At 47.2% G+C, this 27,638-nt stretch overlaps 1 protein-coding gene across 5 annotated transcripts in view; it reads right to left on the bottom strand.

The window, feature by feature from the left end:
• The window catches only part of ATXN7L1 (ataxin 7 like 1), a gene marked incomplete at both ends in the record, with an annotated part of 312,500 nt that overhangs the window by 59,713 nt on the left and 225,149 nt on the right, over window positions 1–27,638 (bottom strand). For all 5 annotated transcript variants that reach the window (XM_080701553.1, XM_080701552.1, XM_080701554.1 and 2 more), the window contains one exon: window positions 3,508–3,730. In XM_080701553.1, the coding sequence (XP_080557679.1) occupies window positions 3,508–3,730 (223 nt within the window). The remainder of the gene's footprint in view (window positions 1–3,507; window positions 3,731–27,638) is intronic.

Raw genomic sequence — 27,638 nt, 5'->3', positions numbered from 1 at the left:
CCCAGCTATGATAACAACCTCCTCCTCCTCCTCCTCCTCCTCCTCCTCCTCCTCCTCCTCCTCCTCCTCCTCCTCCTCTCTCCTCCTCCTCCTCTTCTTCCTTCTCCTTCTTCCATTCTTCTTCTTTTTGTTGTACTTGGGATTAAATCCAGAGGTGTTCTACCTTTGAGTTATAACCTCAGACCTTTTTATTTGTTATTTTGAAACAGGGCCTTGCAAAGTTACCAAGGATCTCACTAAATTGCTGAGGCTGTTCTTGCACATGCAATTCTCCTGTCTCAGCCTCCCTAGTACTGGGATTATAGGTGTGTACCACCATGCCCTGCATATTTTATTTATTTATTTATTTATTTATTTATTTATTTATTTATTTATTTACTAGAGCTTGACCCAGGGGCATTCTACCTCTGAGTTACACCCCTAGCCCTATTTTTAATTCTTTATTTTGAAACAAGGTCTCATTAAGTTGCTGAGAGCCTCACTAAGTAGCTAAGGCTAACCGCAAACCCATGATCCTCCTGTCTCAGCCTCCCACTGGGATTACAAGTGTGCACCACCACGCCTGGCTATATTACTCTTTGTGTGTGTGTGTGTGTGTGTGTGTGTGTGTGTGTGTGTGTTGTACTGGGGGTAGAGTCCAGGGGCTTTTCTACCTCTGGGCTATACTCCCAGACCTATTTTATACTTTATTTGGAAAATAAAGTATAAAATATACTTTATAATAAAATATAGTATAAAATATACTATATAAAATATAAAGTCGCACTAAGTTGCTGAGAGCCTCACTTAGTAGCCAAGACTGGCTTCAAATCTGTGCGATCCTCCTGTCTCAGCCTCCCAAGCACTGGGATTACAAGCATGCGCCACCATGCCCGGCTTTATATTACTTTTAAAGATGTATCAAACATGTACTATGACCCAGAAGTTTTGTCTGCTGCTTTATAAAAATTAGCTCATTTTGATCCTTACAATCCCGTGAAGGAGAACCCTGTTTTACAGACGAGGAGACTAAAGCACAAATCAAACGACGTGCCCAAGGTCAACCAGCAAAGAGTTGCTCCCAGGCAGTAATTCCAGAGCTTGTGTCTACATCAGGACTTCATGGAGCCTGGGCAAACCAACTCTCAGCCCTCCCAGGTCCTGCGCAGAGGACTGCAGGGCAGTGCTAGAGACCGCACTGTCTGTACTCTCGGCTGGGCCTTCCCCAACCAGTGATGTCCTTCTCCGAGGTGAGCCTGAGACCCAACAACACACAGAGAGCAAAGCCGTCCCAAGATGGCAGGCGACTCCCTCCGGGCCCAACCTCTCCATGCTCTCACCAGAGGCTCTCTCCCTGATCTGGTGTAATCAGCCCTTTTACAAAGTCATCACGATTCCAGCATAAGTGACAAACCCACTGATGGATGATTTTTTTTTTCTTCTTCTTTTTTTTTTTTGGTGGTCCTGGGGTTCCTGGGAGCCCTTCTACCTCCGGGCCACACTCCCAGACCTATTTTTACATTTTTATTTGGAAACAGGGTCTCCTAAGCCAGCGCGCACGGCTGGCTTTGAACCTGCGCGATCCTCCTGTCTCTGCCTCCCAAGCGCGGGGATTACAAGCGTGCGCCACCACGCCCGGCCTGATGGATGATTTTATTCCACAGCTTTCCTAGGTATGAAGCTAAGCATAATTAATTATCATTAATTAACGGCTCACTGTTTCTCTTTAAATATATAAATTAAGCCGAGTGTGGTGGCGCACGCTTTGTAATCCCAGCATTTGGGAGGCTGAGACCGGAGGTTCTTGGACAGACTCTGCTACTACTTAGTGAGGCCCTCTGCAACTCAGTGAGACCCTGTTTCAAAATAAAGAATAAAAAATAGGGATGGTGGTGTAGCTCGGAGGTAGAATGCGCCTGGGTTCCATCCTCAGTACAGAAAAAAAAAAAAAAATTAGACTGACTCTGGGCTTGTCCCTTCTCTGCCTTCACAAGGCCTGAGAGCTAAGACTGGAGGGTGTAATGTGCCAGTCCTGTGCGAGCCATGCTGGGAGGCCAGACTTGAGATACTCATCACCTTCCCTTTTTTTTTTTTTTTTTTTTTTTGTGGTACTTGTGATAGAACCCAGGGGCATTCTCTGAGTTATACTCCCAACCCTATTTTATTCCTTTTTTTTTTTTCTTGCGGTACGGGGGTGGAACCCAGAGGCTTTCTACCTCCGGGCTATACTCCCAGCCCTATTTTATATTTTATTTGGAAACAGGGTCTCACTAAGTAGCTGAGGCTGGCTTCAAACCTGCACGATCCTCCTGTCTCAGCCTCCCAAGTGCTGGGATTACAAGCGTGTGCCACCACGCCCGGCTTATTCCTTATTTTTTAAAACGGAGTCTCACTAAGTTGCAGAGGGCCTCACTAAGTAGCTGAGGCTGTCCCTGAACCACAATCCTCCGGTCTCAGCCTCCTGAATGCTGGGATTCAAGCGTGCGCCACCACGCCCGGCTCATCACCTGCATTTTCAGTTTAGCTTCCTACAGGGAAGTGTGTGTGTGTGTGTGTGTGTTGCTGGGATTAAACCCAGAAACATTCTACCTCTGAGCTATACCCCCAGCCCTTTTTAATTTTTTTAAAATATTTTTATTATTTATTTATTTATTTATTTGTGGTACTGGCGGTGGAACCCAGGGACTTTTCTATCTCCGGGCTATACTCCCAGACCTATTTTATACTTTATTTGGAACAGGGTCTCACTAAGTTGCTGAGAGCCTCACTCAGTAGCTGAGGCTGCTTCGAACCTGTGCGATCCTCCTGTCTCAGCCTCCCAAGCGCTGGGATTACAAGCATACGACACCATGCCTGGCTTCCCTTTTTTATTTTGAAACAAGGTCTTGCCAAGTTGCTGGGGATCTTGCTAAATTTCTGAGGCTGGCCTCACACCTGTGCTCCTCCTGTCTCAGCCTTCCCTACGCTGGAATTACAGGCGTACACCACTGCGCCCAGCTTCCTTAGGGAACCTTTTCTGACTTTTTGGTAAAGACCGGGGTTAAAAGCCTCTGCTTTTTCTGTTAGCTGCAACCCACTCTCTCCCTCCCCATCAAAGCGGCAGCCTTCTAGGTTTTGCTCTCTTCCTCCTGTGGACAGCTCCTGCCTCCAGGGCTGGGGCGGGACATGGCCTCTGCATCCCTGGCAGACAGTCTGTCCTAGTGATTACTCACCCTAGTGCTTCTTTTCACTGGGGCAGAAAATTGAGAGATAACTGCATAACTGAGGAATATTTCCTCATAACCTTTTTCTTGGACACAGCTCTCAAGAGCAGAAAAATTTGCCTATCAAGTGCGGGCACTTTTAAGGTCCCGTGTCCTCTCTGGGACTTCGGTATTTCATGCCTTCATTCTGGGCTCCCTCCTCAGTCCCCCAGATTCCTAGACATGATACCCAGGAACAAAGCCAGAGAGTAAACACCGTTTCCCATGGTGACAGGGACAGGCGGCGAGGACAGACAGCTGCTGGCTGCCAGCAGCCCACACTCACCATGGTTTATCCCTTGATCCTTTTGCAGAAAAGACTGTGTGCTGTTTGCTGCTGGAGGTAAGTAGATTGTCTTTGGGCGTTTTGAATGGCTTTGAGGTGCTGCTGGCAGAGTTATGGCCGCTGAGACAGGCTTTTGTTTTCACCTGTGCTAGTGATGTTCTGGGATTGGAGGCTGGAGACGCTGGAGAGGGAGAAGGTCTGCACATTGAACCGTGTCTTCTCTCTACAGGGGGAGAAAGGACAAACTCAGCACAGCGCCGGCGGCAGGTGGGTCTCCCACGCTCACACAGAACGGGCACGTGGAAGTGCTTCCCTGGTATGTGTTCATCCCCAGGCTCAGTCCAGAGGACGGTCTGCCTTGTCAGGCTCCTATCCTGGCAACCAGCAAGGGTTACCACCTTTTGGATTTCCTTATTAAATGGTACGTGCTAAGGGTCTCAAGGGAGGCATGACCATCCTTCTGCAAAACCACTTTCACCGGAGCAGCAGTTCTGGGATAGCAGGTATCACCGGACACAGCTGGGTGCCCAGACAGGTCCTCAGAGGCCACAAGGTCACCCAGGGGAGTAGACAGGGCAGGGCTCTCAGAATAAAGAGACAAATGGGAACCTCTCCAAACTGACCCTCTGCAGGAGACAAGTCACAGGGATCCATAAGGCTGCATGAAAGTCTCTGGGAGCCAGAAAGTGGCCCAGCATCCCTCTCTGGGGCCCCCTGGAGTTCAGGGCCACGACACACAGGAGGCTGTTACAGTGGAGGCAGAATCTACAGATGTGGGGCATGAACCTGGGGTGGACCAGGGCAGGGCAGGCACCTCTTCCTGAGACCCTCTAGCCAACATCAGAGCTGGGGCAGAGACGCTGTGCTTGTTCCCAACCCCTCAGTCCCTACCCCACCGCCATGTCATCTCAGCTCAATAGCCAGGATGGGGACACTGGCCAGGACAGCAGACGTACGACATAAAGTTCTAGCGTATACCACTATGGTGGCCTTAATTGTGTTCAGGTAACAGACTTGATAAAAATTAAGGACCCCAGAAAAGCACATACTTATTCATGCCTCAAAACCCTCTGCATGTTTGTGGGAAAGAATCCCAAACTCTAAAAATTTAGTCTCCTGAAATCCCAAGTCCTTTCTGGTTCTCTTGTACCCCACATAAGATTAGTGCTCAATGAATTCATGTTGAATACATACATGAAATTACAGCAGATGTCCTGATGGGACAAACTAGAGATCACAAATCTGCAAATGTGGATTGAATGCCACAATGAAAAAGGTAAGAAATGAAGGTGGGGGATTGCACTCTCCCTCCAGCCCAGAGCTGCTCAGGCTCTGCTTTTGGGGAGGTTTTTCTGGTTGCTCTTTAAAGCACATGACTTGGGCAGAAAGCCTGGTGACCCTTGACTATACGGGAGGAGTCGGGGGTTTCTCTGAACTCCCTCATGTCAAAGAGCTGCCAGGCTGGGTGTGGTGGTGCACGCTTGTAATCCCAGTACTTGGGAGGCTGAAACAGAGGATCACAGGCTGTGGCCAGCCTCAGTTACTTAGTGAGCCCTCTGGAACTTAGTGAGACCCTGTTTCAAAACAAAGAATAAAAAATAGGACTGGGGGGTGTAGCTCAGAGGTAGGATGACCCTGGGTTCAACCCCCAGTTCTGCAAAAAACAAAAACAAAAACAAAAACAGAAAGAGCTGCCAGGCAGTCTCAAAGCAAACTAATGCTAGTCTTCAGAAGAAATTGGAATTTGGAGGGCGGTGTGTTTTGTAGATTTTTGAGAATCATGTGATTGTACGGTTTTTTTTTTTTTTTTTTTTTTTTTTGGTCTGATTGATGTTCATACTCTGACTACACAGAATTAACTTTTTTTTTTTTTTAGAATTCAGCTAATTTTTATTCATGTCTTTTTAGTTGTTGTTGTGTGTGTATGTGTATGTGAGTGTGTATGCATGCATGTGTGTGGTACTAGGGCTTGGACCCAGAGACACTCTACCTTTGATTTACACACCCAGCCCGATTTTATTTCTTACTTGGAAACAGGGTCTGGCTAGAGAGAGCCTTGCTGAGAGCCCAAGTTGTCGAGGCCGGCTTCCAGCCCGCAATCCTATTGCCTCAGCCTCCCAAGCACTGGGAGTATAGACAGGTGCAACTGTACCTGGCTACGCTCAGAGATAACTCAATGGGGTAATTTTTCTTCATACCCTGTAATCAAGGTATAGACCTTGATTCTAAGCATAGTCCCAAGTCCGGCGTGGTGGTGCATGCCTGTAATCCCAGCATTCAGGAGGCTGAGACCGGAAGATTGCAGTTTGCAGACAGCCTCAGCTACTACTTATTGAGGCCCTTTGCAACGCAACTCAGTGAGACCCTGTTTCAAAATAAAGAATAAGCTGGGCGTGGTGGTGCACGCTTGTAATCCCCGCGCTTGGGAGGCTGAGACAGGAGGATCACACAGGTTCGAAGCCAGCCTCAGCTACTTAGTGAGGCTCTCGGCAACTTAGTGAGACCCTGTTTCCAAATAAAATATAAAAATAGGTCTGGGAGTATAGCCCAGAGGTAGAAAGCCTCTGGGTTCCACCCCCAGTACCACCAAAAAAAAAAAAAAAAAAAAAAAAGAATAAAAAATAGGGCAGGGGGTGTAGCTCGAAAATAAAAATAAATATATAAATAAGCGTAGTTCAATCTCAATAAAGGTTTGAAAATTAGGAGATATAATCCCAGTGCTTGGGAGGCTGAGACAGAGGACTGCAGGCTCCTCAGCAAATACTGAAGCTCTCTCTCATCAACCTAGTCAGATCCTGTTCAAAATAAAAATAAAATAGGGCTAGGAGTATAACTTGGAGGTAGAATGCCCCTGGGTTTAATCCCTAGTAACACACACACACACACACACACACACACACACACACCCCAAAAAAAGAAAAAAAAAAGAAAAGAAAAAAGAAAAAGAAAAGAAAACCAAGGGTTTTTTTCAAGATGTTGGAGAGACACCCGGCTTATGCCCTGAGTTCACTACTTAAGCTTTCTTGGTTTCAGTGTCTTTATCTGTAAATGAAGTGGGTCCCTGGGTGGCTTCTAAGGCCCCTTCACTCTATTACCATAATACAAGGCATGCTTAACACCTGTGTCTTCTCTTCTCATCCCTCATCCCTCCTGGATGTTATAGCAATCGTTAACAGCTGAGGCACTGAGATATTTTACTGGGGCTGGATTTTCCTTGGAAGGAATTCATCCTTTATAAAATTGTACTGGCCTTTACAACCCCTGGAAGACAGGCCGGAAGCAGCCAGGCGTCTCCATCCTCCTCATAGGTGGCTGGCTACAGGAGACCCAGGGAGGCCAGGTGATAGACAAGGTCATCGCCAATGGCTACTTGAGGAATGGGCATTAGTGTGGGCCCAGCTACCGCTCAGGAAGGCTGGAAATGCAGAATGCTATGAAGGAGATTTGAAGCCAGGAAATTAGGGAATGAAGAATGTACAATCACTAGAGGTTAGAACTGAGTCTTAAAAGTTAACTAGTCTGAAGATCTTTCTAATCGATGAGCTTGTCAGTTACCAGCCTGCAAGGCAAAGCTGGTTGGTGGCAATGCTGGGACTGGAACCTAGTTTCCTCACTTTAACCACTAATTTATTCTGCCTTCCAGAAACTTCTTGATTAGCAATTGATTTTTTTTTTTTTTTGGCAGAGGGTTTCAATTCTAAAATAAGACTTTGACGATCACCACTACCTCTCCAGAATTTCCTATAGCCTTGTTCACTGACCTGGTTTCCTTCACTCAGAGCTGCTGGGGGTGCGTAAGTGGGCATAGAAATATTACTCAGTAGCCTGAATAACTAAGATAAATTTTATTTTGCTAAACCAAATGTTAAAAATTATACAATTAAAGTTGGTAGCACAAGTATTAAACCAGTCATCTCCATTGAGAGGCCTAAGAGGGAGGAAATGGGAGCTTAGGGCAACATATTGAGACCCTGACTCAAAAACAAAACAAATGAGTTAGCAAAGATAATGGCAGAACGCCTTTAAGAAAAAATAAGTGGGCCGACTGGTGATTTTATTTTTTTCTTTTTCTTTTTTGGGTGGTACTGGGGGTGGAACCCAGAGGCTTTCCACCTCTGGGCTATACTCCCAGCCCTATTTTATACTTTATTTGGAAGCAGGGTCTCACTAAGTTGCTGAGAGACTTACTCAGTAGCTGAGGCTGGCTTTGAACCTGTGCGATCCTCCGGTCTCAGCCTCCTGAATGCTGGGATTACAAGTGTGCACTACCACACCGGGCTCCCGACTAGTGATTTTAAAACCACCTTCCCAGAGAATTCTTGTTTGTGGGCCTGACACATTCCAGTTGCTAAACTCAGAAAAACATCCAATCAAAGGAGCAGCTTTTCCCTTGGACTCATATTTTACTTCCATAGATCCTTCTTAAATGACCAGTTGAAAGAATAGGTTGCATATGGGAGAATCTTCACTGACACCTGAACACAGTCCTTTGTCCTTAGTGTAAGCTTTTTATTTTTCGATACTGGGATTGAACCCAGGGGCACTCTATCTCCAAGCTATATCCACATTCCTTATTTTATTTTATTATTTGCAGGAATCGAAAAGCATTCTCATTCCATTTTATTTTTTTGTTTTATTTATTTTTTAAATTTAATTTTTTATTTTTATGTGTAACATATTGAAAATGGCATACATTCAGACTGTGCTTGGTGCCCTCCCCCCCACTTCCCTTTCCCTCCTTCCCAACAATGAGTTTCCAGGTCAACCATGCTATATTTATATTTTTACATAAATTTGGATGTAGCACCTTCATTAATCAACCTCAGCCATCTTCCTCTCCCATCCTTCCATAGTTTGGTGACGTTTTATTTTATTTTATTTATCTTGAAACAGGGTCTTGTTAAGTTGCTAAGCACGGCCTCAAACCTGGGATCCTCCTGTCTCAGCTTCCCAAGTACTAAAATTACAGGTGTGTGCCATCACACCTGGCTAGTTTTTAATTTTCATGCATGATTTTGAACAGCAGTAGATAGGCAGTGTTTCCTAAACAAAGAGATGGATGGGTCTTTCTGTCCTCTGAATGTGAGAATAAGCTTGCCTCTTCCTGGTGCAGGCAATAGGGTGCATAAGGATTTGTAGTGGTGGGACCAACAGGGTCAGAGTGGCAGGCTTTGCTCAGGCAGAGCTGCAGCTCAGCATTTTTTGTTGTTTTTTGTTTTTTGCAGTGCTGGGATGGAACCCATGACCTCACACATGCAAGGCAAGTGCTACGACACTGAGCTAAAGTGCCAGTCCTTTTTTTATTTTGAAACAGTGTCTCACTAAGTTGCCCAGGCCAGCCTTGAACTTGCAATTTCCCTGTCTCAGTGCCCAAGTAGTCGGGATTACAGGTGTGTGCCACCACACACGAAACAGCTCAGCTTTTGAAAATAGATATCCCAGGTAGGACAGTGTGATAGATTTTACAGGAATATCCCATTCCAATCCTATCTGTGATTCTCCAGTTTGTGAGGACCCACCTGTAAATGACTCAAACGGGTTTGTCTTTGGGGAGAGGAGAAGAGACTGTGGATTGGAGAAAACAGATTTTTTTTGTTTCTTGTAAAAAGATATTGTTAAGCCGGGAGTGGTGGCGCACACTTGTAATCCCAGCATGTGGGAGACTGAGACAGGAGGATTATGGTTTGAGGACAGCCTTAGATAATACTTAGTGAGGCCCTTTGCAACTCAGTGAGACCCCGTATCAAAATAAAGAATAAAAAAATAGGGCTGGGGGTGTAACTTGGAAGTAGAATGGGTAGGATGCCCCTGGGTTTCATTCCCAGTACAGCCCCCCCCCCCCAAAAAAAAGATATTGTTAGCTGTGGTGGCGCACGCTTGTAATCCCAGCATTTGGGAGCCTGGAACAGGAGGATTGTGGTTCGAGGACAGCCTCAGCTACTTTGTGAGGCCCTTTGCAACTCATTGAGACCCTGTTTCAAAATAAAGAATAAAAAATAGGGTTGGGGGTGTAGCTCAGCAGTGGAATGCCCCCTGGGTTCCATCCCCAGTACCGAAAAAAAGAAAAAAAGATATTGCTGTGTTTTTTCTGGGTAACCTTTCCAGGTTTATGTTACAATCACTCTGATACAAACTCTCACCCTCTTTGGGCTTAATTTCTTTCTATGTTTTGGTGAAGGGAATGCCTTAGGAAGATTCCTCTCGTTATTCTAATTCCACTTTCTCAGCCCAGAGTTTATAGAACATTCTAGTCCTCACTCACTGTTAATATATTTTATAGACTTAAGCAATGTTGGAGAAAAAAAGCATTCCCCTGTAAAACTCCTCCATCTTTGGCTGTATCAGTAAAACTGTAACCAATTGATGTTTTAGACTGTTCTTTATTAACTACAATTACTCTATGTATTGATATCTAATTCCCACATGCTTGCCACTTTACACAGACAATACTCCATCATGACTGTAGGTTCTTAGCTATTCTCTTACTGTCTGGAAGTTAAGAAAAAACCTTATTTATAAGGTGATTTAGGATTATTTCCTTGAGTTGATACATAGTTTCCAAAGTGAAAGGCCAAAACAGCTCATAACTGTCCTGGTGTGTTGCTTTCCAGATTGCGTGACAGAAAGATCAAACCAAGCGACCCCGCTAATCCTGCACATGAGCACCACTCACCTCCTAGAAACAGCAAACCAGAACACCTGTGAGGATTTCAGCACCCAACACGTCAACGGCAATCTCAGTGCATGATCTCGGGCCAACAACTTCTGGTCCTACCCTTCGTTCCTTTAGCCAACGGTGGTAATAGTTTTTTCTTTGTAAAAAGTAGTAAAAAAAATTTTTTTTTCTACTTGCTAGGCACTCTACTAACCCACTTGATTTTCATTCTGGTATTTATTTCTTACAACTCTTTAAGAGAGGCTCTATTCATATTTATATTCTACAGACCAAACTGAGGCTCAGAGATGTGATGAGTTGCCCACTGTCACAAAGCTTGGGAAACCGGATCTGGGGCCTGGGTATTTTTATTTATTTATTTATTTTTAGTACTGGGGGTTGAACCCAGGGACACGCTATCTCTGAGCCACCCCCCACCCCAGCCCTTTTGTATTTTTTATTTTGAAACAGGGTCTTACTAAGTTGCTGAGACAGGAGGATTGAACCTGCAGTCCTCCTGTCTCAGCCTCCCAGGTACTGGGATCACAGGTGTGTGCCACCAATGTCTGGCTGAGCTTAGGTCTTAACTTTGAGCTCTGCCCCCTTGGAATCTCAGAAATTGCCACTGTGGACAGAGAGAACCTGGAAAAGCCAGCACACCCCCCTGCCCTTGCCTGTGGGCATTTCAGCCGCAGGGCAATACCTTACCAGGGAGAGGAAAGAAATACCTTTTAAGAGTGTAGGCAGCTTTTTGGTGCCAGTCAGCAGCCCCATGCCACAGCCTGAGACCTCAGACCTACAGCTGGAGGCTCCTGGGCCCAAGAAGTAAAAAACCAACCACCCTCCCTTTTTTCTCATTTCCACCATAGAAAGTCAAGGTCAAGCCTCAGCAGCTGCCAGGTTTAAGACCACCTCCTTGACCATCTATTCCAGAAACATCCAGGGGCCATGCCAGGGGCAATCCTGGAGAAGGCTGAGGGGGGCTTGTCGACCTAACTCAGCATCCTAAAAATCTGCTGCCTTCACAATGCTCTCCCCTTCCTCCCTGAAGATAAAACCCACCAGGCTCGCAGGCAGCTCCACTTCAGGAAAAACCCAGAGCCCCCACTTCTGGTGCGTAGTCTCTGCAATAAATAATCTCCAGCTCAAAGCAGCAACGCCTCACGTGTAACCTCAGCACATGCTCCTGGTGAGTGGCCAAGGCAGCCACATACTTCCAGTCAGACTCCCTGTACCATTTTTAGACAGAATTTGTTGGGAATTTTCCAATATGTTTTTAAGGGATCCATCCCCTCCCAATAGACTTTGAGCAGCACGGTCACTTGTGGCCTGCCACGGTTGTGTAAGCAAGCTTGGGCCGAGGCCAGCACCCGGCTTACTCATGTGACGGTGCTGAGTCTCCTTCAGCCCTCGCTGGAGGGAGGGAGGGGACGGGCCAGTCATCGACCAGGCTCGGTTTCCTCAGTGGATTCAAGCTGCCTTAGCAGTCAGGGTGCTTCCTGTAAAGGACAACCCTGAATTCCAAGGGACCTTCTTCCAAAAAACAAACTGGAAGCCGGGCGTGGTGGCGCACGCTTGTAATCCCCGCGCTTGGGAGGCAGAGACAGGAGGATTGCACGGGTTTGAAGCCAGCCGCGTGCGCTGGCTTAGGAGATCCTGTTTCCAAACAAAAATGTAAAAATAGGTCTGGGAGTGTAGCCCCGAGGTAGAAGGGCTTCCAGGAACCCCAGTACCACCACCAAAAAAAAAACCCCAAAACTGGAATTGGAAGACATGGAGAGGGCAGGGGCATGTGAGCTGTCTCTCGATACCTCAGCGCTAGGCAGGCACCCCTCAGTCAGCAGCCGTGGACTTAGAGGCAGGCCACATTGGAGAGATGTGCCTGAAGTCATGAGGTTCCCCAGTGGAGGAGCTGGGGCTAGAGTCTGGGTGGGTGGTCTCACTGGCTACAGTTGAAGCACTAAATACAGTGCCATGGTGGTTGGAGATGGTGTAGCATGGGCACAGAAGGGCCAGGGGCTGAGGCAGGCACAGGGTGGCAGGCAGAGCCAAGTACTTCCCGTGCCAGGGATGCCTGTGAGATTTTCACGAGCTTTCGCTCCCTCTTCAGACTTGGAATGTCTCCTTAAAAGATGTCAAGACTGGAACCAGGTATGGTAGCACACATCTGTAATCCCAGTACTTGGGAGTCTGAGACAGAAGGATCACAGGCTCAAGGCCAGCCTCAGCAACTTAGCCTAAGCAACCGAGCAAGACCCTGTTTCAAAATAAAACAATAAATAGGCCTGTCCTAGCCCCAGAGCCTGTAAAAGTGAACCCCACTGGGGCTGGCTGGCGGAAAAGAGGAAAATTTGTTCCAGAAGGAGCTATCTGAGGGATCATCAGGATTTCTATATGGGAAAGGGAAGAATCATGGCAGAAGCAAAAAATCATTTCAATTTTGCTTTTTTCCAGATCTAAAGAAAGAGTACCCAAGGTAAAGAGAAGAACTTGGAAGCAGGCCTTTGTTGTTTTCAAGCATAACCCCTCCGGATCTGCAAAAGCAGATTCCTCCGTGGGGGTCAAAGTCTTAGACATCAGAAAGTGAATTTGTAAGCCAGGTATGGTAGTGCAGGCTTGTGATCCTAGCATTTGGGAGGCTGAGACAGGAGGATCACACAGGTTCAAAGCCAGCCTCAGCTACTTAGTGAGGCTCTCAGCAACTTACTGAGACCCTGTTTCCAAATAAAGTATAAAACTAGGTCTGGGAGTATAGCCCGGAGTCCCCCCAGTACCACCACCACCACAAAAAAAAGCAAACTTATAGATCCCTTCTCATACAACCCAGTTATTAACACAATCACTTTTCTAATAAAGTTATTCAACCTTTATTGTGTAAAAAATAAAATAAAAATAAAAAGGGCAGGGGGGTGTAGCTTAAGGTAGAATGCCCCTGGGTCTAATCCCCAGGCCTTCTACCCCACCAAAAAAGGTGTCAGGACCTGTTGGGGAGGGTGGAGAATGTGTGCCTAGCTGGGTGTGGCAGTGCACACATGTAACCCCTGCTCCTCTGGAGCATGAAGTAGGAGGACCACAGGTTTGAGGCCATCTTGAACAATTTAGTGAGGTATTACCTCAAAATATAAAATAAAAAGGGCTGGGGATGGAGCTCAGTGGAAGAATGCCCTTGGGTTCACTTGCCACTATTGAAAGAGAATAAACAAACAAACAAACAAATAAAGCCAGGCTTGCTTGTGCTTGGCTCACACCTGTAATCCTAGTATTTGGGAACCTGAGACAGGAGGATTGTAGGTTTAAGGCCAGCCTCGGTAATTATTAAGAACTTCTTTCAAAATGTAAAAGGGGGGGGGGGATAAGAGGTAGAATATCACTGAGTTCAATCCTCAGTACAAAACAAATCAAAACAAAATCAAACAACAACAACAAAAACAGTGTCTGTCACCAAGTGACCTAGAGCAGGTCTTTCACCCCCTTCCACTGGTGGGCAACATGAGCTATTTGGGGCACTAAACGTTTTGACAAAAGCTAGTGTGGACAAGGGGCCTGCACTGCTCACGCCAGCTGTTTCCAACACCCCCCAGGGCTCCAGGCTGGCTTTGTGGTTAGCTGGTCACCCTGCCATCTCCTCCCGACTGCGGGAGAATGGCCTTTTTCTCTAGTTCCAGACCTGGGTCAGGGGCTGTGCCAGCTGTTTCCACTTACCAGCTCACATCATCTACCCAACAGCCACAAAGTAAGTGGTCTGCTACTGCTAGCCAGCCTCCTCGTTCAAGAGGGGGGAACTGAAGCTCGGCGAGATTTCGAAGACCAAGTTTACATCGTTCCTGGCAGCGGGAGTCCATGTCCCTTCTACACTGCACCTGCCTGGGATGCTCCCTTCCCTTCACACCGGAGAAAGCACCTAGAGGTCTCAAGAAAAAAATTGCTTCACCTTCCTTCCTTCCTTCCTTCCTTTTTTGTGGGTCTGGGAATGGAACTCAGGGGGCATTCGACCTCCAAGCTACACCCCCTGCCCTATTTTTTATTATTTATTTTGAAACAGGGACTCACTAAGTTGCAGAGGGCCTCATTAAGTAGCTCAGGCTGTCTGCGAACTGTGATCCTCTGGTCTCAGCCTCCCAAATGCTGGATTTACAAGCATGCGCCGTGTGTGTGTGTGTGTGTGTGTGTGTGTGTGTGTGTGTGTGTGTGTGTATGTGTTTACAAGAGTGCAGTTTTTTTTTTTTTTGGTACTAGAAATTGAACCCTGGGGCATTCTACCTCTGAGCTATACCCCGTTGCCCCTTTTATTTTGAAACAGGGTCTCAATAAACTGCTGAGGGTCTCACTAAATTGCTGAGGAATTTAATTGCCATAAACCTTCGATCCTCACTAAGTAGCTGAGGCTGGCTTTCAACCTGTGTGATCCTCCGGTCTCAGCCTCCCAAGGGCTGGGATTATAAACTTGAGCCACCACGCCTGGCTAGTTTCCCATTTCAAAGCTCTCCTAGGACACATCTGTGAAATCTGACACCACAGGAGCCTCTCTGTGTTTCCCACTTGGTAGCATTCTTCCCCACCTGCTCTTCTATTTGTCATTTAAACTAAGGTGCCAATTTCTGGCCCCAGCCACTGTTGGGTAAGGTCTGGGGAGTCCCAGGGATTTTCCAGGGCCTGAAATATTTCCATCAGCCACTGGGGATGCCTTCACCAGACACATATTGTAGCAAGAAGGAAAACCCACAAGAAACAAGCGCGCATACACATTGCTAGGCTACTGTTTAGGGATTACATTTTTCTGGAGAACACCTTAGTGATAATAACAGGAACTAAAAGGTATTTACAGCCTTTGACCTGGTAATCTGGCTACGTTAGCTGGAAAAGTAGACCTAAAAGAAATAGCCCAAAAGAAGAAAAAAGTTCAAAGATACTCTCTGCAGCATGTTTACAGTAATAAAAAACACTACAGACAACCCCAATGATCTATAATAAGATGATGGAAAATGACAGGTGCGTGGGTTATCTCAATCTAAGGAAACGTGTAAGCAAAATGCAGTCAAATCCACAGCAAGAAGAAAAGTATCACAAATAATATGCAAACACTAATTATGAAAACATTCAACCTAAGTATGAGGACGAGGGGAAAAGGAAGGAAATAGGATGAATTGCTTGTGTGTGTGTGTGTGTGTGTGTGTGTGTGTGTGTTAATTTGAAACAGGGTCTTGCTAAGTTGCTGAGGCTGTCCTCCAACCTACAATCCTCCTGTTTCAGCCTCCCAAGTATTAAGGTTATAGGCACATACCACTGCGCCTAGTTTAGAACAGAGAAAAAGATAAAACAGACAAACAGCAGCAGAAGCAAAGGAGAAAGAGAGGGAAAAGGAAGGAAAGGAGGTGTAAACATAAAGTTCGGGAGGAGAGAAAAACATACAAGTCAAACCTCATTTTTTTTGGGGGGGGGACTAGGGATTGAACTCAGGGACATTCTACTTCTGAGCCACACTCCCCGCCCTATTTTTTATTCTTTATTTTGAAACAGGGCCTCACTAAGTAGCCGAGTCTGGCTGCAAACCTGTGATCTTCCTGTCTCAGCCTCCCAAGTACTAGGATTACAAATGTGCGCCACTATACCCAGTAAACTTCATTCAATTCATTTACTCAGTTTTCAATTCTTTCCTTGGCACCTACCACAGAGGCCATGGGACCTGAACAGTGGGTTAGCACAGTAGTGAGGAGCTAGGCCTTCATGATCAGAGGGCTTCTCCTGGGGTGGGGACAGCACTCCCTGGGTGCCGGGTGGACGTCGCGTTTGCCACTGGAGAAGAGACTTGCTCCTCGGAGCATAGCTGCTGCCTGAGGGGCCGCCCTGCAGGTGGGCTGGCCTCCACCTGCCACCAGAGCTGCAGTCCTCTTAACAACGAGAGGCCTTTTAACACTTCCATGGCTCCCCCTGTATCTTGGTCCACCAGGGTAGTGGAGGGTGGGCAAGGAGTTCTACCTCCACAGTAAGCTTTCCTGGGAGACTAACCGCTTTCTGCACCACCACACACGTACACCGCACGGATCGCATGAGTTTACACCTGTGTCACTGTGTCTTTGGCGAAAACTGGTGTCTCCCAGCTCACAGATCAGCTGTTGGAGTCCACTGTAAGACAGCAAGACTCACTACATCCTTACCGCGGGGACACCGAAGGGACAGGGGCAGCCGGACACTGGGGAAAACAGGAGGCTTAGGCCCGGTGACCTTTGGGGAGAAGATCCGTGACTTGGCATTCCCAATGTCTACAATACCTGAACATCTGGGCTCGCTCCTTCCCACACTGTCTTCAGGCACCATCAGTGGCCTTTGCCCCGGTGCCTGGGGCTCCACACATAAAAAGCTCCGGCTCCTCAGGCAGACCCTGTCCGCACCTGGTGGGGGGAAGTTCCTGGAGCAAGGGCAGAGGAGGTGCCTGGGCTGCAGAGCCCACCCACGGCAGAAGAGGCCTCCGCACTCTCCTGGCAGCAGGGCCTCAAATCTATTTTTAAAGGGTCCTGAGGTGATTTTCTTGCTCCTCTGGAAATATGGACCAAATGCTACTGTGTCTGGAATTGGTGAGATCTGGGCGCAAATCCCAGCTCTGTCACTTATTAGCTCTGGGCTTGGGCCAGCGCCTTAACTCCCTGAGCCCCAGTCTCCTTAGCTACCAATGGGGGACGACACCGCCAAGGTCCCTGCTCTTAGCACCTGCTGTAATTGTGTTTCATTTGCCCAGGTGTCTCATAACTGGGAACACCGTGGGGCAGGTGTCTCGCTTACTTTTTATTTTATGTGTGTGGTACCGTGGATTGAACTCAGGATCATTTTATCCCCAAGATACACCCCTAGTCCCTGTTTCAAAATATTCTTTATTTTAAAATAAAGAATATGCATTTTTTGTGGTACTGTGGGTGGAACCCAGGGGCTTTTCTACCTCCGGGCTATACTCCCAGACCTATTTTATATTTTATTTGGAAACAGGGTCTCACTAAGTTGCTGAGAGCCTTACTCAGTGGCTGAGGCTGGCTTTGAACCTGTGTAATCCTCCTGTCTCTGCCTCCCAAGCGCTGGGATTACAAGCATGCACTACCCCGCCGGGCAAAATAAAGAATATTTTGAAACAGGGTCTCTCTAAGTTGCGGAGGGCCTTGCTAAGTAGCTGAGGCTGTCCTAGAAACTGCGATCTTCCTCTCTGGACCTCCCAAATACTGGGATTACAAGCATGCACCACCACGCCCGACTTCTGCTTACTCTTTTTTCCCCTGGCATTTAGCACAGGGTCTTGCTAATTATATTAAATAAACCAGTGCCGGGAGGACCCGTAACAGGTGGAAAGGTGGTTGACAATGTCAGTTTATAGTAAGCACCTAATATTTCTCCATACAGATTTTAAAAGAAAAAGAAGAAAAAAAAAAAGTAAGAAAGCTTTCCCTAAGTAGGTATTTCACAGCCTTCTCACTGGCCCTGAATTAAACATTTTCCATTTACAAGAATCTCATGGGAGCACGTTGTTTGAGGAGCTCAGTTTGAGGAGGAGGGGCTGTCACCGCCGCCTTATTTCTATCTGTGCCAACGTCCGATTTGGACAGCACAGGGCCCTGGCCACTTACAACAGAAGGCACAGAGTCTGCGCACCTTGCCGAGCTCGGTGTCGCTCAGAGCCGCTCGCCCACATGCTGTTGCGGCCCTGCAGCAGCCACTGACGGAACCATTTCTGTTCTCCTTGGAGTGGCAGTTGGCTGGCAAACAGGAAGTTGTCTTGAGTAGGGTGTGGTTGTACCCTGTCAACATACGCGTGGGGAGACACACACTCCCCCCCCACCCTGCTCCTTTCTCTCCCCCTTCTTTTAGGAGTAAAAGGTCTGAATTATTCTGGTGAAAACAAAACATTTTACGAGATTTAAGCTCACACGTCACCACCCTACAAACAAAAATCTAGGGGAGAAAAGGGCCTCCAGCAACCGAGAGCCCCCTTCCTACTACCCGTCAGGCACGGTGGCATTTAGCGAGGACCTATGTTGTGTGCGCACGTGTGTGTGAATTTCCCCCTTTCTTTCTCTGTGGGCACACAGGATACAAAACTCTAGTTAGAAATCAGGCCAGATATGCTGCCAATCATCCCAGGGAGCCAATCGGTGCGCCCGAGGGCCACCCGGCCGCCAGGGCTTATTCAGGGCCCACGCTGTGCACATGCCAGACCGAAAACCATCCATGAATAGGAAAGAAGGGAAAACACAGGTCGTTAGTTTCCAGCCATTTGTAGGATTTGAATGGAAAAGACCTGAAACATTTCTTAACACAAATATAAAAATGACAAAGAGAAGCAACTGCTGAGTATATAATAAGGCGTAAAGAGTCATCTGAGCTGCACCTCACTGCTGCTAAGTGGGGGTGACGAGTTGATGGGGTTCCTTACAGCTGGCCTCCCGGGGCTGAAAGGTATGCTGTGAAATTTTCCACTTCACTCGTTTCCAGACCCGCGGCTGGTGCCTCCAGAAGGCCTGTCCAAAATAGACTGGTCCCCAACACAACCTCCTATTCCTGACCTCTTTTTGAAGCAGCCGCTCCCCCACAGCATGCCTCAGCCCTGTCTGGGCTCCAGCTCCTGCCCACAGAGCAAGAGCACTGCCTCTGCTGACCTGGCTACAGCACCGTGGGCCGCCGGCACACCCGGCGTGCCAGGCTCTCTCTTCTGTGCCCTGCGCCCAGTCCCGTGCTGTCCTAGGTGGCGATCATGCCCTGCGCTCACACTTACACATCCCGGCGAGGCAGCTTGCCGTTTGGATAAGGAGGCTGAGCCAGTGACACGCCAGGCAACGCCACTCGTCCTAGTAGACATTTCCTGGCTCCTGGCTGCGGGCCCTGGCCAGTGAGATCTCACCACTTCCCCTTTAAGAGAGCACGCCCAGATGAGATTAGGGAAAGGCAGAAAGAAAAGCCCGGAACAGTCAGGGCTGTATCCTGAATTTGGCAGATGAACTAGGGCTTTCCTCAGTCGCACACAGGAGGTATGGTCGGACGCAGCCCACGGCCAGGATGTTCAGGACTGCTAGCACTGAGCGCGGAGGGCTGGGCCTCCCCGCAGGCCCCAGGACGGTGGCCACACTCGAGATGCCTGGGACCCAGCTCGACCAGGGGGGCCTGCAGCCACCTCTGGCTTTTCCTCTCCCCTTCCCCCAGGGACTGTCCATCCTTAAGGGCATGTCTCCTTCAATATCCGGCACCATGCTCTGGAGAGAGAAGAGTCATTATAGTAACTGGAAAAGACTTTGTGGGAGGTTTTGGCTATTAAGTTAAGCAGGGAGTCTCCATTCATTCTGGTCATTTAGTTTATTTCCTGGTCTTGGCAAAAGACAGCAGACCAGGGGAGAGGGTGGGCTTCTACAAAAACTCTTGTTCAGGATAGGTCACTTGTTATATGATTTCATTTATAGGAAATATCCAGCATAGGTAAACTCACAGAGGCAGAAAGCAGATTAGTCAGGGGCTGGCTGGGGAAAAAGGAGGGTGGGAGTGACTCCTTAAGGGGCATGGGTCTCCTTTGTGGTGATGGCTGGACAACAGTGTAGACAGACTCATGCTATTGAGTTGTACATGGGTGTGTTACTGGGGATTGAACCCAGAAGCATTCTGCTTCTGAGCTACACCCCTAGCCCTTTTTATTTATATTATTTATTTTTATTTTATTTTATTTTATTTTTTGGTGGTACTGGGGATGGAACCCTTCTACCTCCGGGCTACACTCCCAGACCTATTTTACATTTTTATTTGGAAACAGGGTCTCTTAAACCAGAGAGGCTGGCTTTGAACCTGCACGATCCTCCTGTCTCTGCCTCCCAAGCGTGGTGATTACAAGCATGGGCCACCACACCCGGCTTAATTTTTTGTTTTGAAACAGGGCCTCACTAGGTTGCTGAGAACCTTGCTATGTTGCAGAGGCCATCCTCGAACCTGCAATCTTCCTGTCTCAGCCTTCCAAGTACTGGGATTATAGGTGTGCAACACCATGACTGAATTGTATTTTATAATTTTAATTGCTGGTGTTGGGGATCCAGTCTAGAGTCTCATGCATGCAAAGTATGCACTCTAGCGCTGATCTAAAACCCCAGCTTTGTACACTTTAAGATAGTTAATTCTCAAGCCGGGTGTGGTAGCACACGCTTGTAATCCCAGCATTCAGGAGGCGGAGACCAGAGCATCACAGTTTGTTCGAGGACAGCCTCAGCTACTTAGTGAGGCCCTTTGCAACTCAGTGAGACCTTGTTTCAAAATAAAGAATAAAAAATAGGGATGGGGTATAGCTCAGAGGTAGAATGCTCCTGGGTTCCATCCTAGTACTACTACTACTACTACTGCTGCTGCTGCTGCTGCTGCTGCTGCTGCTGCTGCTGCTACTACTACTACTATATAATAATAATAATTATTATTATTATAGCAGGGCACTGTGACACAACTTGTAATCCTAGTGATTTGGAAGGCTAAGGCAGGAGGATCACAAGTTCAAGGCCAGTCTGAGCAACTTAGTAAGACTCTACCTCAAAATAAAATATAAAATGGGCTAGGGATGTGGCTCCAGGGTAGAACAAACCTGGGTTCCATCCACAGTACTGCAAAAACAAACAAAACAAAACTAGTGGTAATGTGTGTTGGGGGCACACATTTACCTTCTATTAGAACCTCTCCCTTGCAGGGCGTGGTGGCGCACGCTTGTAATCCCAGGCCGAGACAGGAGGATGGCACAGGTTCGAAGCCAGCCTCGGCTACTTAGTGAGGCTCTCGGCAACTTAGCGATACCCTGTTTCCAAATAAAATATACAATAGGTCTGGGAGTGTAGCCCCGAGGTAGAAAGCCCCTGGGTTCCTTCCCCAGTACCCCCCACCCCAGAAGAACCTCTGCCTCCCTGGTGTGTTATGGGGCATTGCTTAGGGAATGCTGGCTAGTGCCTGATGAACTGCAAGTCAGTTCTAGCTAACTGCTTTCAGTTTGCTTTAGTAAGACGATCTAAAAGCAAACCTCTGAGAGACAAAAGTTTTCCAAGACCTAGAAGTATGACTCTCCTGGAGAATTTCGGACTGTAGGGAGGTGTGCTCTCTCAGACAGCACGCCACAAGCCAGGCAGTGGGCACTGTCCTTTGTCAGGAGGGCTGTGTGGGGACCGTCCCTTCAGCACCTAGACAATTCAACCAACCAGAGAGAAGTTAAGGCTTTGGACCTCTGAGTTCTTGGCTGCCTCCTCCACTCTCACTTAGAGAGTTTCTTCCCAGAATTAGAAAGAATTAGTGAGCTTCTGACTGAGAGGGGCTGTGCTGGTCAGTCTCCACTGTCCATTTCCTGGCATGGAGTCAGTGTGGATGCAGAGCCGCTGAGCTGCTGATCACCCCCACCCCGACCAGCCCTCTGGAGGAGAATCCAGCCCTTCTTTCTCGGTCACTTGAGCTGTGATTGAAGATAATCAGCTCCTGAGGTTCAGGCTGTGAGCTTTGTCCTCCAGATCCAAGGCCAGCAGATTGAGGGCTGCTGGGCACATCGTCCTCACCCAGGGAACTGTCAAGTAGAGGCCAGGTGGATGTTGCAACGCTTAGAGGAACACAGATGAAAGGTCAGGCCCTGTTCCTGGGCGCCCGAATCTCTTCAGAGACAACGTGAACAGTGTTCCTAGAACCTGCGCTGAGGGTTCCAGGAGGCCCTGGAGGACACAGATAGGCGTGCTTCCCTGGGCCAGCTCTCCCAGGGCTCCCTGGCCCTGCCTCTCTCAGCCCAGTCCTCTGGCCTTACCTAAGGTGCCCACAGAATAAGTAAGGGCCTAAGCCTAAGTCCTCAGTAAACAGGTGGCTTAAGAGAATAAGGTACAGTATTTATACCACTCCAGCTTCTGGGGGATAGCAAGTTTAGAAGCTCAACTCTTAATGCAAAAACAGTCAGAGGCAACCCAAATAAAAAATGCACAAAGCCGGGTGTGGTGGCGCACACTTGTAATCCCCATGCTTGGGAGGCTGAGACAGGAGGATCTACTTAGCGAGGCTCTCAGCAACTTAGTGAGACCCTGTTTCCAAATAAAATATAAAAATAGGTCTGGGAGTATAGTCCAGATGTAGAAAGTCTATGGTTCCAACCCCAGTACCACACACACACACACACACACACACACACACACACACACACACACACGAAGCTGGATGTGATGGTACATTTGAAATCCCAGTACTTAGGAGGCTGAGACAAGAGGATCACAGGTTCACCACCAGCCTCAGCTCTTTAGTGAGGCCCTCTGCAATTTAGTGAGACTCTGTTTAAAAAATAGGGCTGAGGGTATAGCTTGGAGGTAGAATGCCTCTGGGTTCAATCCCCAATACAGAAATAAAACAAAACAAAATAAAAAACAAAAAATACACAAAGGACTTGAATAGACATTAAAGAAGATATACAGGGGCCAGGAGTGGTGGCACACACTTGTAATCCCAGCATTTGGGAGGCTGAAACAGGAGGATCAGAGTTCACAGACAGCCTCAGATACTTAGTGAGGCCCTCTATAACTCAGTGAGACCCTGTTTCAAAATAAAGAATAAAAAATAGGGCTGGGGGTGTCACTTGGAGGTAGAATGCCCCTGGGTTGAATCCCCAGTAAAACACACACACACACACACACACACACAGAGAATTAGAAGATACACAAATAGCTGACAAGAACATATGAAAGAGGTTCCACTTCATTAGTCATTAGAGAACTGCAAATCAAAACCACAAGGAGGTGTCACTTCAAGCACACTTGGATAGCTAATTAAAAAAAAGAAGTAAGCCAGATGTAGTGGTGCACACTGGTAGTCTCAGTACTTGGGAAGGTGAGATAAGAGGATCACAGGGTTGAAGACAGCCTCAGCAACTTACTAAAACTCTTACCAACCTACCAAGACCCTGTTTCAAAACATGACAAAACAGCTGGGCGTGGTGGTGCAGGTTTGTAATCCCTGCGCTTGGGAGGCTGAGACAGGAGGATCGCACAGGTTCGAAGCCAGCCTCAGTTACTCAGTGAGGCTCTCAGCAACTTAGTGAGACCCTGTTTCCAAATCAAATATAAAATAGGTCTGGGAGTATAGCCCGGAGGTAGAAAGCCTCTGGGTTCCACCCTCAGTACCACCAAATAAATAAATAAATGAATGAATAAATAACAAAACTGGAGGTGGGGGTGTAGGTCAGAGGTAGAATGTCTTGGGTTCAATCCTCAGTGCTGCTAAGAAAAAAAAGAAAAGTCAGGAGCAGTGGTAAACACCTATAATCCCAATATTTGGGAGGCTGAGACAGGAGGTTGTCGGTTTGCGGCCACAAACTTAGAGACCCTTAGCACTTGTTTCCAAATAAAACATAACACAGGGCTGGGGGTGTAGCTGAGAGGTAATAACACACACACACACAGACACACACACACACAGACACACACAGACACACAGACACACACACACAGACACACACACACACAGACACACACACACACAGACACACACACACACAGACACACACACACACAGACACACACACACAGACACACACACACACACACACACACACACACACGAGTTTGCTGTAGAGTAATTGGAACCCATGTACATTGTTGTTGGAAAAGTAAAATGGTAGTGCCACTACGGAAAACAGTGTGGTGGTTCCTCAAAACTTAAAAATAGATTACCATAAGATTCAGGAATCCTATTCTGAGTATAAACTCCTGAAAGCAGTGTCTCAGACATCTGTGTACTCATGTTCGTAGCAATATCATTATTTATTTATTTATTTATTTATTTTTATTTATTTATTTTTTTTGGGTGGTACTGGGGTTCCTGGAAGCCCTTCTTCCTCCGGGCTACACTCCCAGACCTATTTTATATTTTTGAAACAGGGTCTCTTACGCCAGCATGGCTGGCTTCGAACCTGCGCGATCCTCCTGTCTCCGCCTCCCAAGCGCGGGGATTACAAGCGTGCGCCACCACGCCCGGCAAACATCATTATTTATAATAGCCAAAAGAAGGAAGCAACCCTAGTGTCTATCAGTGGGTGAATGGATAAGCAAAATACAGTGTGTGTGTGTGTGTATGTACGTGCACACTATTCAGCCTTAAAAATGATGAAATTCTAACACTACAACATAGATGAACCTTAAGGACATTGTGCTAAGTGAAATAAGCCAGTTACAAAAGACAAATACTGTATGAGTCCACCTATAGGAGGTAGCTAGAATAGTCACGTTCAGACAGAAAGCAAAATGGCGGTTGCCAGGAGTTGGGGAAGAAGGAATGTATTATTTTGTAATGGGTAGAGTGTTTCAGTTTTGCAGGATGAAGAGTTCTGAAGATGGACAGTAGCAATGGTTGCATTAACAATGTGAATGTACTTCACACTATTAAACTACATAGTAAAAATGGTTAAGATGCCAGGCGTGGTGGAGCATGCCTGTAAACCTAGTACTTGGCAAGCTGAGACAGAAGGATTGCAGGTTCAAGGACAGCCTCAGCAACCTCATGAGACTCTCAGCAACTTAGCAAAATCTGTTTTAAATAAAAATAAATAAGTAAATAAAATTAAAAGGGCCAAGGGTGTAGCTCAGAGGTAGAATGTCCCTGGGTTCAATCCTTAGTACCACAAAAAAGTAAAAGAAAGAAAAGAAAAGAAAGAAAAAGGTTAATATAAAGCCAGATGTGGTGGCCCATGCTTGTAATCTCAGCATTTGGGAGGCTGAGACAGGAGGATTACAGTTTGTGGCCAGCCTCAGCTACTTAGTGAGGCCCTTTGCAACTCAGTGAGACCCTATTTCAAAATAAAGAATAAAAAATAGGGCTGGGGGTGTAGCTCAGAGGTAGACTGCCCCTGGGTTCCATCCCTAGTACTGTCAAAAAAAAAAAAAGTAAAAAAGGTTAATATAAGGCAGGCATGGTGGTGAACACCTTTAGTCCCAGTACTTGGGAGGCTAAGACAGCAAGACTGCAAGTTAGAGGACAACCTCAGCAACTTAGCAAGACTGTTTCAAAATAAAAAATAGGCTGGTTGTGGTGGTAAACATCTGTAATTCCAGTATTTGGGAGGCTGAGACAGGAGGAATGCAAGTTCAAGACCAGCCTCAAAACCTTAGGAAGACTCGCAGCAACCTAGCGAGACCCTGTTTCAAAAATAAAAAGAGCTGAGGTTATAGCTTAGAGCTGGATTCATTCCCCAATACCCTGAAGGGCTGCAGGCTCTGAGGGTGGAACCACTTGGTACTCACCAAGGTGGTGGTCCCTAAACACGGGAAGCAGACAGCATAGTGTTGCCCAATCCCCTTCCCACCCTATGGGGTCACCACGAACCAGTCTAGCGCCCTCCCATCTAACCCCCTTCTTCAGGACGCTTCCATAAATAAGTGTTCCCTGAAATCTCTTTCTCCTGTCTAAACACTCCAGCTGCCTTTTAATTGTTGTTGTTGGCACCTGATATTTCGTACTTGGGGTATCCTACCTCTGAGCTATACCCCCAGTGCTTTTAGTATTTTTGAAACAGGGTCACACTAAGTTGCCAAGGCTGGCCTTGAGCCTGCGATTTCTCCTGTCTTAGCTTTCCAAGTACTGATATTACAGGCAGGCGCCCAGCTGCCTTTTAAAGCCTCACAAAACCTCGTTAGCAAGCCTCTCCTGACCTTGGTTCTCTGGTTCCTACGGTTCTCCCAAACTGGAGCTCAGAAGGGAGTACTTACACACGGAGCCCACCCAGCTCCTGTCCATCCATTCAGGACACTATTCTCATATTAATGCGGGGATCGATCGGTCGTATTTCACACATTTTACTACCAAGCTGCATGGGTCCACAGGTAGCTTTTAAAAATGTCATCAGTCGACTGCTTCAACTCACTGTGATCTTACTGATCCCTGGTCCATTTTTCCACCTGGGAACTCGATAAGCAAGCCTGCCATGGACGCCGCTCTTCTTCCACATCCCCACTGATGACGTCAAAGAGGACATGCCCAAGCGTGCAACTTGCCCCATGCCCCGGTGTGACAGTGATCTATGAGGAGCACTTTTGAGGTGCCGCGGTACCACGACTCCTGCCATTCAGGGCAGAGGCGCCACTGGCTCACATTTCTCCATCTTCCTGATAAGGATTCCAGTGACCTTTTCTTCGGTACTGGGGATTGAACCTCTGAATTACACCTAAGCCTTTTTTTTTATTTTCAAACACATTCTTGCTAAATTGTTGAGGCCGGCCTTAAACCTGTCTGTGATCCTCCTGTCTCAGCCTCCAAAGTACTGGGATTACAGGCATGCATGGCTGTGCCTGGTTCCCTGGACACCCTTGTCAACAGGGACTAATGCTAGCCCTCTTCTTGGCATCCATGAGGACTAAAGTGTAGAGCAAAAAGAGCAGGGAATTAGACATGGTGAATAATCAAATGTTGCCTTTAAGCCGGGAGTGGTGATGCACGCTTGTAATCTCAGCATTCAGGAGGCTGAGACAGGAGGATCGCGATTCATAGACAGCCTCAGCTACTCAGTGAGGCCCTTGGTAACTTAGTGAGGCCCTGTTTCAAAATAAAGAATAAAAGATAGGGCAGGGGGTGTAGCTTAGGGGTCAAATGTCCCTGGGTTCCACCCCCAGACTCACACACACAAAAGTTGCCTTTATTATAGACAAGAAGCACGATAATACTGACAATAGTAGTGGTTTTCAAGTTCCCCCATTCCCTCCTTATCATCAGCCCAATGCAGCTGAAATTAGGAGCCAAAATCACTAGGAGAAGCACTGGCATCTAAGAGCTGGAGCCTGAATCTGGCTCTTTTTAGAATTTCTGTGCAGCCAGGCGTGGTGGTGCACACTTGTAATCCCAGAATTTGGGAGGCTGAGACAGAAAGATTGCGCAAGTTCGAAGCCAGCCTCAGCTACTTAGAGAGGCTCTCGGCAACTTAGTGAGATCCTGTTTCCAAATAAAATATATAATAGGTCTGGGAGTATAGCCTGGACGTAGAAAGCCCTTGGGTTCTATCCACACTAACACACACACACACACACACACACACACACACACACACACACACAGATTTTTTGTGTTCAGAGGTTAACAGAATCTGCCTCTCCAGGGATGTAGGGAGTCATCTGACCAAATCAGATCTGTAAAGGAGGTTTAAAATTGGGAGGCTCGCTGGGCGTGATGGCGCATCCATGTAATCCCAGTGCTTTGGAGGCTGAGACAGGAGGATTGCACAGGTTCGAAGCCAGCCTCAGCTACTTAGTGAGGCTCTTAGCAACTTAGTGAGACCCTGTTTCCAAAAAATATATAAAAAAAGGTTTGGAAGTATAGCCCGGAGGTAGAAAGCCTCTGGGTTCCACCCCCAGTACCACCATAAAAAACAACAAGAACAACAAAGAAAACAAAGTATGAAATAGGTCTGGGAGTATAGCCTGGAGGTAGAAAAGCCCCTGCGTTCTACCCCTAGTACAATAAATAAATAAATAAATAAATAAAT

The sequence above is a fragment of the Muscardinus avellanarius genome, assembly GCF_963383645.1.
Source record: "Muscardinus avellanarius genome assembly, chromosome: 9".
Classification (NCBI taxonomy): domain Eukaryota; kingdom Metazoa; phylum Chordata; class Mammalia; order Rodentia; family Gliridae; genus Muscardinus; species Muscardinus avellanarius.
This window is presented reverse-complemented; position numbering and strand designations above follow the sequence as displayed.